The 13,735-nt window shown below is 45.0% G+C and overlaps 1 protein-coding gene across 4 annotated transcripts in view; it reads left to right on the forward strand.

Moving 5' to 3' along the window:
- DCP1B (decapping mRNA 1B) overlaps positions 1-1,307 on the forward strand; it is a 68,350-nt gene extending 67,043 nt beyond the window's left edge. For all 4 annotated transcript variants that reach the window (XM_055281128.2, XM_055281129.2, XM_063639900.1 and 1 more), the window contains one exon: positions 1,071-1,307. In XM_055281128.2, the coding sequence (XP_055137103.1) occupies positions 1,071-1,151 (81 nt within the window). In that variant the 3' untranslated portion in view covers positions 1,152-1,307. The remainder of the gene's footprint in view (positions 1-1,070) is intronic.
- Positions 1,308-13,735: the final 12,428 nt, after the last annotated feature.

Below are 13,735 nucleotides of genomic sequence, written 5' to 3' on the forward strand. Positions count from 1 at the left end.
ATTGCATGAGAATGATGCTAAATCTGTGTGGGGTGCCAAGAGGGAATGAAGGGGGAATGTGAAGTGTGGGTGAATTACTAACACTGTAAAGAATTTGGGTGGGAGGGAGAAGTCTCTAGAATTAAAACATGAGGAAAACCACTGATTAGACTGTGATTCTCACTCCTTAGCCAGGCAAAAGAGCCCAGAGATTACCAGTCTTACTCCTGCCCACTTGCCAAGGCTAGAAACTTTCCATAACTTATGGGAAGACTGATATTAGCTTTGATGAAGTACTGATGAAGCATATTGCAAGTAAAATCCTAAGTAATGCCCAAAACAAAGTAGACACATTGTAGGTGACTTGGAGGGCCTTTAAGAACCACAGTGGCTCATGCCTATAATCCCAACACTTGGGGAGGCCAAAGTGGGAGGCTCACTTGAGCCCAGGAGTTCAAGACCACCCTGAGCAACATAGTGAGACCCTGTCTTAATAAAAAACTTAAAAAGAAAAGCCAGGCATGGTAGCACGCACCTGTAGCCCTAGCTACTCTGGAGGCTGAGGTGGGAGGATCACTTGAACCCATGAGGTTGAGGCTGCAGTGAGCTATGATGGCGCTACTGCACTTTAGCTTGGGTGACAGAGTGAGACCCAGTCTCAAAAACCCAAAAAACAAGAAACAAAAAAACACACCACAGCAATCTCTTAACCAAACTTTGAGACCACTGACTTGGATCATGTCCTCCTAACTCCTCTGTCTGCTGGGGCTTCATGTCTTTTCATGCAGCAGACCCAGGCTGTTCTTGAGTAAACCTTGCTCCGTGCTGCCATGTGTCTGGGCTGCCCATCTGTGCTGCATGTAATGAGCTCTTGCTGCTGTGCATACTGACCGTGGAAAACCATCAGCTCTGTCCGGCCTTGCCTTCAACCCCACTTAACATTCACACATGCAATTAAAAACCACCAGCTGTTAGACAGGGAGAAATGAGCGTCTCAGTATCCAAAGGCCAGTTCAGCTCTAAGACAGAGGAAGCCTTTTGTGTCTGCCAACCAAGTAACATTCTCTTGGGTCTTTCGATTTGTTTTCCAGAACGATGACAACTTCTTAAATATAATCTATGAAGCCTATCTCTTCAGCATGACTCAAACAGCCATGAAAAAGACTATGTGACAGCAAGGCCTTTTAAAACTGATTTTCAGGGTCCTTCTAGAACTCCGGCACAAGGTTCCTTCATGTTGAGTGTTGTTTCCTTCAATGTTTCTGCCTTTTTTTAAAAAAAAAAGTGTGTGTAATACGAAGTAAAATGTTTCAGACTTTTTTTTTATACTCAAGTGTTTTTTTATTATTATTATGCTTTAAGTTCTGGGATACATGTACAGAACGTGAAGGTTTGTTACATAGGTATACACGTGCCATGGTGGTTTGCTGCACCCATCAACCCATCATCTACATTAGGTATTTCTCCTAATGCTCTTCCTCCCCTAGTCCCCCACCCTGCGACAGACCCCAGTGTGTGATGTTCCCCCCCTATGTCCATGTGTTCTCATTGTTCAATTCCCACTTGTGAGTGAGAACATGTGGTGTTTCGTTTTCTGTTCCTGTGTTAGTTTGCTGAGAATGATGGTTTCCAGCTTCATCCATGCCCCTGCAAAGGACATGAACTCATTCTTTTTTATGGCTGCATAGTATTCCATGGGTGTATATGTGCCATATTTTCTTTATCCAGTCTATCATTAATGGACATTTGGGTTGGTTCCAAGTCTTTGCTATTGTGAATAGTGCTGCAGTAAACATACGTGTGCATGTGTCTTGATAGTGAAATGATAATCCTTTGATTATAGTAGAGTTACAATCCTTCGGGTATATACCCAGTAATAAGTAGAGTTATAATCCTTTGGGTATATACCTAGTAATGGGTAATAATTAGAGTTATAATCCTTTGGGTATATACCCAGTAATGGGATTGCTGGGTCAAATGGTATTTCTGGTTCTAGATCCTTGAGGAACCACCACACTGTCTTCCACAATGGTTGAACTAATTTACACTCCCAACAACAATGTAAAAGCGTTCCTATTTCTCCACATCCTCTCCAGCATCTGTTGTTTCCTGACTTTTTAGTGATCACCATTCTAACTGGTGTGAGATGGTATCTCACTGTGGTTTTGATTTGCATTTCTCTAATGACCAGTGATGATGAGCCTTCTTTCATGTTTGTTGGCCACATAAATGTCTTCTTTTGAGAAGTGTCTGTTCATATACTTTGCCTACTTTTTGATGGGATTGTTTTTTTCTTGTAAATTTGTGTAAGTTCTTTGTAGATTCTGGATATTAGCCCTTTGTCAGATGGGTAGATTGCAAAAAATTTCTCCCATTCTGTAGATTGCCTGTTCATTCTGATATAGTTTCTTTTGCTGTGCAGAAACTCTTTAGTTTAATCAGATCCCATTTGTCAATTTTGGCTTTTGTTGCCATTGCTCTTTGCCCATGCCTATGTCCTGAGTGGTATTACCTAGGTTTTCTTCTAGGGTTTTTATGGTTTTAGGTCTTACGTTTAAGTCTCATCTTGAGTTAATTTTTGTATAAGGTGTAAGGAAGGAGTCCAGTTTCAGTTTTCTGCATATGGCTAGCCAGTTTTCCCAACACCATTTATTAAATAGGGAATCCTTTCCCCATTGCTTGTTTTTGTCAGGTTTGTCAAAAGTCAGATGGTTGTAGATGTGTGGCATTATTTCTGAGGCCTCTATTCTGTTCCATTGGTCTATATATCTGTTTTGGTACCAGTACCATGCTTTTTTGGTTACTGTAGCCTTGTAATATAGTTTGAAGTCAGGTAGCATGATGCCTGCAGCTTTGTTCTTTTTGCTTAGGATTGTCTTGGCTATACGGGCTCTTTTTTGGTTCCATATGAAATTTAAAGTAGTTTTCTCTAATTCTGTGAAGAAAGTCAATGGTAGCTTGATGGGGATAGCATTGAATCTATAAATTACTTTGGGCAGTATGGCCATTTTGATGATACTGATTCTTCCTAGCCATGAGCATGGAATGTCTTTCCATTTCTTTGTGTCCTCTCTTATTTCCTTGAGTAGTGGTTTGTAGTTCTCCTTGAAGAGGTCCTTCACATCCCTTGTAAGTTGTATTCCTAGGTATTTTATTCTCTTTGTAGCAATTGTGAATGGGAGTTCACTCATGATTTGGCTCTCTGTCTATTATATTGATGTATAGAAATGCTTGTGATTTTTGCACATTGATTTTGTATCCTGAGACTTTGCTGAAATTGCTTATCAGTTGTAAGATTTTGGGCTGAGACGATGGGGTTTTCTAAATATATAATCATGTCATCTGCAAACAGAGACAATTTGACTTCCTCTGTTCCTATTTGAATATTATTTCTTTCTCTTGCCTGATTGCCCTGGCCAGAACTTTCAATACTGTGTTGAATAGGAGTATTGAGAGAGGGCATCCTTGCTTGTGCCAGTTTTCAAAGGGAATGCTTCCAGCTTTTGCCCATTCAGTATGATATTGGCTGTGGGTTTGTCATAAATAGCTCTTATTATTTTGAGATACATTCCATCAATACCTAGTTTATTGAGAGTTTTTAGCATGAAGGGTTGTTGAATTTTATCTAAGGCCTTTTCTACATCTATTGAGATAATCATGTGGTTTTTGTCATTGGTTCTGTTTATGTAATGGATTACGTTTATTGGTTTGTGTATGTTGAACCAGCCTTGCATCCAAGGGATGAAGCTGACATGATCGTGGTGGATAAGCTTTTTGATGTGCTGCTGGATTCGGTTTGCCAGTATTTTATTAAGGATTTTCGCTTTGATGTTCATCAGGGATATTGATCTGAAATTTTCTTTTTTTGTTGTGTCTCTGCCAGGTTTTGGTATCAAGATGATGCTGGCCTCATAAAATGAGTTAGGGAGGATTCCCTCTTTTTCTATTGTTTGGAATAGTTTCAGAAGGAATGGTACTGGCTCCTCTTTGTACCTCTGGTACAATTCAGCTGTGAATCCATCTGGTCCTGGGTTGGTAGGCTATTAATTACTGCCTCAATTTCAGAACTTGTTATTGGCCTATTCAGGGCTTCGACTTCTTCCTGGTTTAGTCTTGGGAGGGTGTATGTGTCCAGGAATTTATCCATTTCTTCTAGATTTTCTTGTTTATTTGCGTAGAAGGTGTTTATAGTATTCTCTGATGGTAGTTTGTATTTCTGTGGGATCTGTGGTGATATCCCCTTTGTCACTTTTTATTGTGTCTATTTGATTCTTCTCTCTTTTCTTCTTTATTATTCTGGCTAGCAGTCTATCTATTTTGTTGATCTTTTCAAAAAACCAGCTCCTGGATTCATTGATTTTTTGAAGGGTTTTTCGTGTTTCTGTCTCCTTCAGTTTTGCTCTGATCTTAGTTATTTCTTGCCTTCTGCTAGCTTTTGAATTTGTTTGCTCTTGCTTCTCTAGTTCTTTTAATTGTGATGTTAGGGTGTCAATTTTAGATCATTCCCACTTTCTTCTGTAGGCATTTTAGTGCTATAAATTTCCCTCTAAACACTCCTTTAGCTGTGTCCCAGAGATTCTGGTGTGTTATGTCTTTGTTTTCACTGGTTTCAAAGAACTTACTTATTTCTGCCTTAATTTCGTTATTTACCCAGTAGTCATTTCAGGAGCAGGTTGTTCAGTTTCCATGTAGTTGTGTGGTTTTGAGTGAGTTTCTTAATCTTGAGTTCTAATTTGATTGCACAGTGGTCTGAGAGACTGTTTGTTATGATTTCCATTCTTTTGCATTTGCTAAGGAGTGCTTTACTTCCAATTATGTGGTCAATTTTAGAATAAGTGTGATGTGGTACTGAGAAGAATGTATATTCTGTTGATCTGGGGAGAAGAGTTCTGTAGATGTCTGTTAGGTTCGTTTGGTCCAGAGCTGAGTTCAAGTCCTGAATATCCTTGTTAATTTTCTGTCTCATTGATCTAATATTGACAGAGGGGCATTAAAGTCTCCCACTATTATTATGTAGGAGTCTAAGTCTCTTTGTAGGTTTCTAGGAACTTGCTTTATCAATCTGGGTGCTCCTGTGTTGGGTGCATATATATTTAGGATGGTTAGCTCTTCTTGTTGCATTGATCCCTTTACCATTATGTAATGCCCTTCTTTGTCTTTTTTGATCTTTGTTGGTTTAAAGTCTGTTTTATCAGAGACTGGGATTGCAACCTCTGCTTTTTTTTTTTTTTCTCCATTTGCTTGGTAAATATTCCTCCATCCCTTTATTTTGAGCCTGTGTGTGTCTTTGCATGTGAGATGGGTCTCCCGAATACAGCACACCGATGGGTCTTGACTCTTTATCCAATTTGCCAGTCTGTGTCTTTTAATTGGGGCATTTAGCCCATTTACATTTAAGGTTAATATTGTTATGTGTAAACTTGATCCTGTCATTATGATGCTAGCTGGTTATTTTGCCCGTTAGTTGATGCAGTTTCTTCATAATGTCGATGGTCTTTACAATTTGGTATGTTTTTGCAGTGGCTGGTACCAGTTTTTCCTTTCCATATTTAGCATGGAGTGGACCTCCAGCAAACTCCAGCAGACCTGCAGCAGAGGGGCCTGACTGTTAGAAGGAAAACTAACAAACAGAAAGGAATACCGTCAACATTAACAAAAAGGATGTCCACACAAAAACCCCATCCGAAGGTCATCAACGTCAAAGATAAATCCACGAAGATGAGGAAAAAACAGTGCAAAAAGCTAAAAGTTCCAAAAACCAGATGCCTCTTCTCCTCCAAAGGATCACAACTCCTCGCCAGCAAGGGAACAAAACTGGATGGAGAATGAATTGACAGAAGTAGGCTTCAGAAGGTGGGTAATAACAAAATCCTCCGAGCTAAAGAAGCATGTTCTAACCCAATGCAAGGAAGCTAAGAACCTTGAAAAAACATTAGAGGAATTGCTAACTAGAATAACCAGTTTAGAGAAGAACATATATGACCTGATGGAGCTGAAAAACACAGCACGAGAACTTCGTGATGCATACATAAGTATCAGTAGCGGAATTGATCAAGCAGAAAAAAGGATATCAGAGATTGAAGATCAACTTAATGAAATAAAGCATGAAGACAAGATTAGAGAAAAAAATGAAAAGGATGAACAAAGCCTCCAAGAAATATGGGACTATGTGAAAAGACCAAACCTACATTTGATTGGTGTACCTGAAAGTGACGGGGAGAATGGAACCAAGTTGGAAACACTCTTCAGGATATTATCCAGGAGAACTTCCCCAACCTAGCAAGGCAGGCCAACATTCAAATTCAGGAAATACAGAGAACACCACAAAGATACTCCTCGAGAAGAGCAACCCCAAGACACATAATTTTCAGATTCACCAAGGTTGAAATGAAGGAAAAAATGTTAAGGGCAGCCAGAAAGGTCAAGTTACCCACAAAGGGAAGCCCATCAGACTAACAGTGGGCTTAAACCCTACAAGCAGAAGAGAGTGGGGGCCAATATTCAACATTCTTAAAGGATAGAATTTTCAGGGGCCAGGCACGGTGGCTCACGCCTGTAAGCCCCAGCACTTTGGGAGGCCGAGACGGGTGGATCATGAGGTCAGGAGATCGAGACCATCCTGGCTAACATGGTGACACCGTGTGTCTACTAAAAATACAAAAAATTAGCCGGGCGTAGTGGAGGGTGCCTGTAGTCCCAGCTACTCGGGCGACAGAGCGAGACTCCGTCTCAAAAAAAAAAAAAAAGAATAGAATTTTCAACCCAGAATTTCGTATCCAGCCAAATAAGCTTCATAAGCGAAGGAGAAATAAAATCCTTTACACACAAGCAAATGCTGAGAGATTTTGTCTCCACCAGGCCTGCGTTTCAAGTGTTTTTGTTTTGCTTTTAGTAATCATGTCCTTCAGTACACCTGGTACTAAGAATTGAGTGGGTAGGAAAATTCTTTGCTTAGGTCACTCAGTAGATGCCAAGCTTAGTATGTTTCCTTAAATGTATGGAGCCATTTCAGAAGAATCAGTGTCTGCGTGGGAAGGGCTGTTCTCCAGCTTAGTTATTTAATAGGTCTGGTGGTTCTTTGAGCAGTGTGTAAGTTCCATTGGAGAGCTCCATGCGCACAGTGCACGTCGGCCACCAGGTGGCAGTGTCGTCCCACAGGTTAACCTACAAACGCTTTAATGAGCCTTTGGAAGTAATGATGGTTTTCTTTTACCAGACAAAGTAAACCTTTCATTTGTAAAAACCCAGTTGGCATGTTTTACCCAATCCTTTGAAGGAAGCTATTTCCAAAGGTATTTATAGCTAGTTTCTAGAGGATAGATGTTCTAGGAGTTGACAAATGGCCCAGATTTCCAGCAACACTTCATCCATCCCAGCCCATGGTATTTCTTTTGGACCCGAGCAGCAGGATGTGCCCGCCTAGCTTCCGAATGGGTAGTATATCACCCTTAGCAGAACATGCTGAGGGGGAGGGCACAGGAGATTGTCACTGTGATGTTCAGGGCGTCATGATCTGCAAGCTGTGTAGCAGATTGAGTTTTATGTTCACAGAGATAAGGAGCTCAATCTTGGAAGGAGTCAGAAGAGCCCCTGCCAAGTTGTTAAGAGCATGTATGGGAATTCGTCCCTGCTGAGTATTCGTAATAAAGCTTTGCGTTTCAATAGCCCTTCTTATTGTTGGATAATAAAAAGATCTTCGATTACTGCACAGCAGACAGGTGTTTTATTCTCATTTTATAGTTCATAAAATGGAAGCATGAGGAAAACAGGTTTCCCTACGGTTTCTGAGATCTAGGCTTGGACTTTAAGCTCTAGACCTTTGTTCAGCCACACCATCAAGTGAAAGCATTGTTAGAACACCACCTCCCCTCCTCTCCCGCAGGAGGGCGCTTTTTCTTGTGAAGAGAAAGGGTGGGTGGAAAAGGCATTGACTGTTACTGAATCCTTGCTATGTGCCAGACCTTGGCGAGGAGTCTACTGTGTTACCCTCCAACATTTAGGAAGGGGTGAGTTCTTTTGTTTCGTTGGTATCTCCTACAACATCTAACATAGTGATAAACCATGCAAAGTTTTCACAAAACACTTGAAATTAATAATTGCATATATGGTATCTCAATATTCTTATAAGGAGAACAGGGCAAGGACAGAGACACACTTGGATCTGTTATTCCAAAGTCAGTGATAATAGTACTTGCTTCAGCGATACGTGTACAAAAATGGGACAAAATCAATGATCTGATTAACTGCTGGCAACCTTAAAAATAGATCTTCGATCCTAATTACATGTTTAGAGTTGCTTCACTAGCTAAGGAAAGATGAACTCCATACTTAATGTTCCTAACGTATTTGCAGTAGCAAATGGCTAATTTCATGAAATATTTATTCTTTTGCTTCAGAAAGAAGTATCAGTTGCAGTACCTAATGTGAAAAGGTGCCCATGTCCTGATGCGATGGAGGAACAAACCCAAGCCCAGCACGGTCAGACCTGCCTGCAGGCTTCAGTCGGGCCTTTCTAGGTCAACACCACCGTCATCTGTTTGGAAAAATAAATTCTCCATCCTTTACTGGAATAAATCATTTTAAAAGGGACAGGCCCAATTCATTTAGACCAAAGACGAAGTCACCCTTTAAAGGGCAGTTGGTGATGGAGTGCTTATTTCTTCTATACAGCAAAGCAGATGAGAGTGTCTTTGTACAAAAGGACTTTCTCTAGTGAGTCCAAGAAATAGATCAAAAGGGTTATCTAAGGCACCCAAAGTTAGATTTCATAAATAAATGGGCTTTTCTTCTTCCCACTCAGCCCAAATTCTGAGAACATCATGGACACCACTTCTTGGGTGCCACTGGCTCCCAGGCAGCAGTTTTCACCTAATTGAATCTCAGGTCGAGTCCTGAGATTTCTGTTCGTAGAGGCAGCCTTATCCAGTGCAGTGGGCTTCAACCTGGTAGAAGTTCCAGAAGCCAGAGCTGTCCGGTGTGGGGACAGAGCACCCAGCTGTGGAGTCACACAGACCCGCCTTCAATTCCTGAACAAGCGCATCTCTGGGTCGTTGTTTTCTCACTTAGAAAGTGAAAGGCCCTCACAAGGTCCATATGAGGATTAAATGGGAGCAACATATGTCAGACAGCCCCTCTGTGCCATGGCTGCGGTGCGGGGGCCGTGCTCCAGTTGTTGGGAGAGGCCCGCAGCTGCTGGGCCAGCCTTTGTTTGCCATCTACCAGGACCTGAGTGTTCAGTCTGGCATTGGCACTCAGGGATCAGTGGTCACCTTGCTTTACCGTGTTCTCCCCCTCCTTGCCTTATCAATGGAATGAAAACAGTAACACTTCTCCCTTCCTTATGAAGGAAGTGCCACAGCTCTTTAAGAGGTCCACATACCCAGCAGTATCATTACTTGTACTGTGTCGGTATTGTTCTTGCCCCTGCCTTTATGGGTAAAGCACCACCTTAATTGCAAGGCGGGAGAAGGCAGTGCTATTTGATAGGATTTGTACTTCCTGGATCTTCTTCTGAAAAGAAACAGTCTGCCTGGTCTCCCCCTTCAGAAGGCCAGGCATGGTGATAATTGCAGAGTGAGAGAAACCTGTGTTAGCATCTTCTAGAACTGTCTGGTGTGCATACCCAGCCCTACTGATACACATAGCCCCCTTGTACTGGCTTCTTCCAGCCCTTTTAAGAGGTAAGCCCTGGGCCAACAAACAAAAACAAAACCTATATATATATATATATCTCATGCTGAAGGATTGCCCTGGAAATCACAGATCTGTTGCATTTGGTAAGTTTGTTCTTCCCTCCTTTTCAGACCCAGAAAGGACAGAAAGACCTGCTTTCTTCCTCTTGAATGAGAAGGGTGAAAATCTGAGAGGAAAGTGCGTTTCCACCTCAAGAAATCTCAACTATTGAGTAACAGCCCTCTTTGGTTCTCTCAGGTATAAAGAGAAACCAACAGTCCACCCTTGTTAAGGCCTACTTCCCTGGAGTATGTGGTGCCAGGGATGGGAGGGGCACGTTAGAAAGGAGCGCTCTGAGCACTAGGCTTGGTTGGTTTCCGTTTGTCAATGTAGATGCAAGTGGGGGCGGGGCGGGGCGGAGTGTTGGGTGCAGTTTTAGGAACCATGTCTCTGGATTAATGTGGACAGACTGGTCGCTCGCTCCTATTAGCAATGAAGAAGCCTTCTGTTTTCCAACAGGGCCTGCTCTATTCAGACATGTGCCGCCGCCTCCCTTCTCCAAGAAATCAGCCTGCCTTGCAGGCTTTGGAACATGGAGTCATCTTTGAGGTTAAATGCGTCGTTTGCAGCGCGCAGGCTGAGGCAGTGCTTCGTGGTGTCAAGGTGCGTGGCCGCGCAAGTTGGGGAGCCTGCCCAGCATTTTGCTGAACACTTGGTTTTCAGATCTCAGATGCTCTGCACCCCACTCCCTCTTACAATTAGAGGAGTGAGGGAGGTGGTTACAAATACTTGGTATATTTAACTCAACCTTGGGTATCTAGATAGATGTTCACTAAATTGAGTCATGAGTAATGCCTGCCAACAGCTTAGAGCCTTGAGAAAAGTACACAAATAAAAACTGCGTGTGCAGACTGTTGGGGAGGAGGAGAGCAGAGCACTGGGTGACTGGCACTCCCGCGGCTGGGCAGTACAGACAGGCGTGTGGCCCCGCGCCAGCTAGCAACCCAAGCTGTGCAGCCCAGGCTTCTGAAGGAGGCAGAAGAAAGAAATCCAAGCCTCGGACAAGTTAACTAAGGGCACGGCAGGAAGGAGGTAAAAAATGTACTAAGTAGGCAAGAGAAAGGGTGGGAGACCAGACAGTCATAAGCCAAAGTCTAAGAATTTCCCTAAAAGTCTGAGGGACGAGATGAAAGGCACCACATATCTAGGGAGAAGCCAAGGTAAAGCGTCCTGCTGAGGTCGGCGGACACTGAAACAGACACGCGAGGGACGGGTGGGAGTTCTCAGCATTAGAGATGCTGGGGGACAAGCAGGGCCCCGTCTCCAAGATGACATTCTCGTGGCCCAGGACAGGAGCTGCAGCCCACCCAGCCGTGCACACACACAGTTCTGTGAATGCCCCAGCTCCTCCCTCCACCTGTCGGGCACACCTGGTACCTACACAACTGAAGGGGCTCCAAAGACCAAGGCAGCAGTCCCAAGATCTAGGCTGTCAGGAACCCCTCATCCTGTGTGATGTAGTGTAGAGAATACAGCACTCAGAGAGCTCTGGGTTCTAGTCCCACCACCTCCTGTCTCCTCCACCCAGATAAGTATCAAGGGGAAAGGATTTTCTGTGGTGTTCATCGTAGGAACGTTGCAATGGTTGCTTTGGGCCAGAGCCGCGCATGCCCCACACTGGCGTTTTCTACGTTGGGTGGCAGCCCCGTGGGATGTGCCAGGCAAAACTGGCCCTTCCCCCGTCAGCCTCACGGGTCAGGTGTGTCCCAGCTTTTCTTATCGCCACTTACGGCTCCGTCATACGTCGGTCCAAAATTATTTTTGGTGTTGTTATGTTTTCTGCCCATAGCACTTCTCCAGGGTCACTTGTTCCTTAGGTTTTACTCCCTCCTGCGTAGATAGAGGTTTCCCAGCATGCACAGAGGCTGGGAAACTGTGGCTTGATAGGAAATCTTGAGATAACGGGTCCTGAAAGGACAAGAAGCTCTGCCCGGCGGTGCAGCGCCCAGCCTGTGTGAATGGCTGCCAGCCATCAGATGCCATGCTGGAGACACACAGATGAGTAAGACCCAGCCCAGGCCCCAAGGATCTCACAGACCAGTGGGAAAGAGACTTACTGTAGATGACATTGTGAGGGCCATCACTTAACGTGCAAATGGGAGGCCAGGGAAGGCTTCCAGGAAGCCTGGTTCTCAAAGGGTGGGTAAGAGTTGACAGAATAAGGGGGCAGCAGGAGTTTAAGGCAAAAGAGATGGCATGAGCCAGGACAGGAAGGCAAGAAGCAGCAATAGTGTCTGTGTACATGTGTGCATGTGTGTGTGGGGTTGCGTGTATGTGATTGGGTGGAAGTGGGTAGAATACAAGCCATTCAGTGTTCTGGAACTTAAAGAGACTGGCGGGAGATGTGGCTGGCAAAGCACCATCCAGCCCTTCCAGAGAGCAGAGGTTCCATGAGGGATTCTGCCCTCTGCTCCCCACTGCCCAGGCCTGGCCGCCAGCAGGGGGCCCTGCCCTGTCTGACTGTGACCAGGCGCATAGAGGCAGGGTCCTGCGGAGGGGAGGCGGGGCCCAGGGACCTGGGCTCTAGCTCCTGTATGTCCACTCACAGAGCAGGATGTGGCCGTCTCCCCCTCGGGAGTCTGTTCCTCTCTTTATGAGATAAGGAAGTTGATAATGCCAATAATAAAAAATAATGCCTCACACGTGAGGGGCTCCATGCAGATTAGACTCAGCACGCCTGTGAGCTGGGTGGTGATGTGGGTGCCTGTGGGTGAGGACTTAGGAAATGTTAGTCCAGTGGGGGCCACCCTGGCTTTGGGGTCTCAGGGAACCTCCTCTAACTCAGTGGGGTCACTCACTTCCCCATCACACCCCACTCTAACACGGGCAAATGAGGAATAATTTCTTGTTTATGACTTCAGCTGAAGGCTGCAGAACATTTTGGAGGGATTTTGCAGAGAACACATGCCCAAAAAGTTCTAAAAGTCAAAGATTCTGGAGGTTCAAGTCCTCTTTCTTCTTAAGTGTTACCCAGTTGCCCATCATTGGGGTGACCGCGTAATTCATCATCCAAATTAGGATACTTCTGGGTGTGAACTGTCACTCATCACACAGACAATAGGCAGAAACATAGACTGTCCTGGGCAAATGCAAATGATCCCCATGCGTATCACCAGGTAGGCCCTGCCAGACTTCCAGCCGAAGGGATCCCTTAGGTAAGCCTAAGAGTCAGACGGTGGGCGACAGCTCCCTCAAAGTCAGGAGGTGAGTGGGCCGGCTCCATCATTGCTTCGCCCTGGATACTAAAGCCAGGCCGTGCAAACACAGGGCAGCTTCCCCTGTCAGATAGAGTCTCTACCAGATGTAGTTTCTTCCCATCTCAGCATCCAGCCCCCTTTCTCCTTTCAGGTCCTTCCTTCTGGTTAAGATGTTATGTTAAGGGGAAATCACTGTCAGAGGTGGCCCCTGGTCCTGAGTGTAAGGTGGCCACCACTTTCTCTGCCTCCACATCACCTGGAGAGGCCGCTCCATCCCCAGGTCGGGGTGCTGTGCAGCGTGTGGAATGGCCCTGCAGCCCCGGTTTGGCTCCGCCGTGGACGGGAGCCTCCTCCTCTGTGTTGCTCGCCTCTGCTGAGCCTGCTTAGAGAGCTCTGTGCTGGACCTCCGCAAACAGGTCACGCCACGGGTGGCTCCAATCGGCGAGGCTGTCTGCATGTGAGGGGCGGCCACGTGGCCCCTGCCTGCCTCTCTCAAGTGCCCTTTTATGCTCAGCTGGGGCAACTCTGTGACCTTGGCCACAACAGGCACTTTATAAAATGGGAGCCTGAGAAAGGATCTTGTGAGGCCATAATTCAAGCCTTTCCTTTGGCTGCTGAAGACAGGCCCAGAAAGGAGCCACGGCCTGCCCCTGGAGAAGCAACTTGCTAATGGGGGCCGGGACCAAAACCTCAGTGACCCGCCGCAGCTGCCTCCTTCACTCAAGGTGCCCCTTCCTCCAACACAGCACAGCTCTCTCCTCTCCCTCGGGGACTCAGGGATTAGTCAACCTTTAGAAGTGTTTATTTATAAAGCTGCGCTTCTCCTT

The sequence above is a fragment of the Symphalangus syndactylus genome, chromosome 5 (genome assembly GCF_028878055.3).
Source record: "Symphalangus syndactylus isolate Jambi chromosome 5, NHGRI_mSymSyn1-v2.1_pri, whole genome shotgun sequence".
Lineage (NCBI taxonomy): Eukaryota > Metazoa > Chordata > Mammalia > Primates > Hylobatidae > Symphalangus > Symphalangus syndactylus.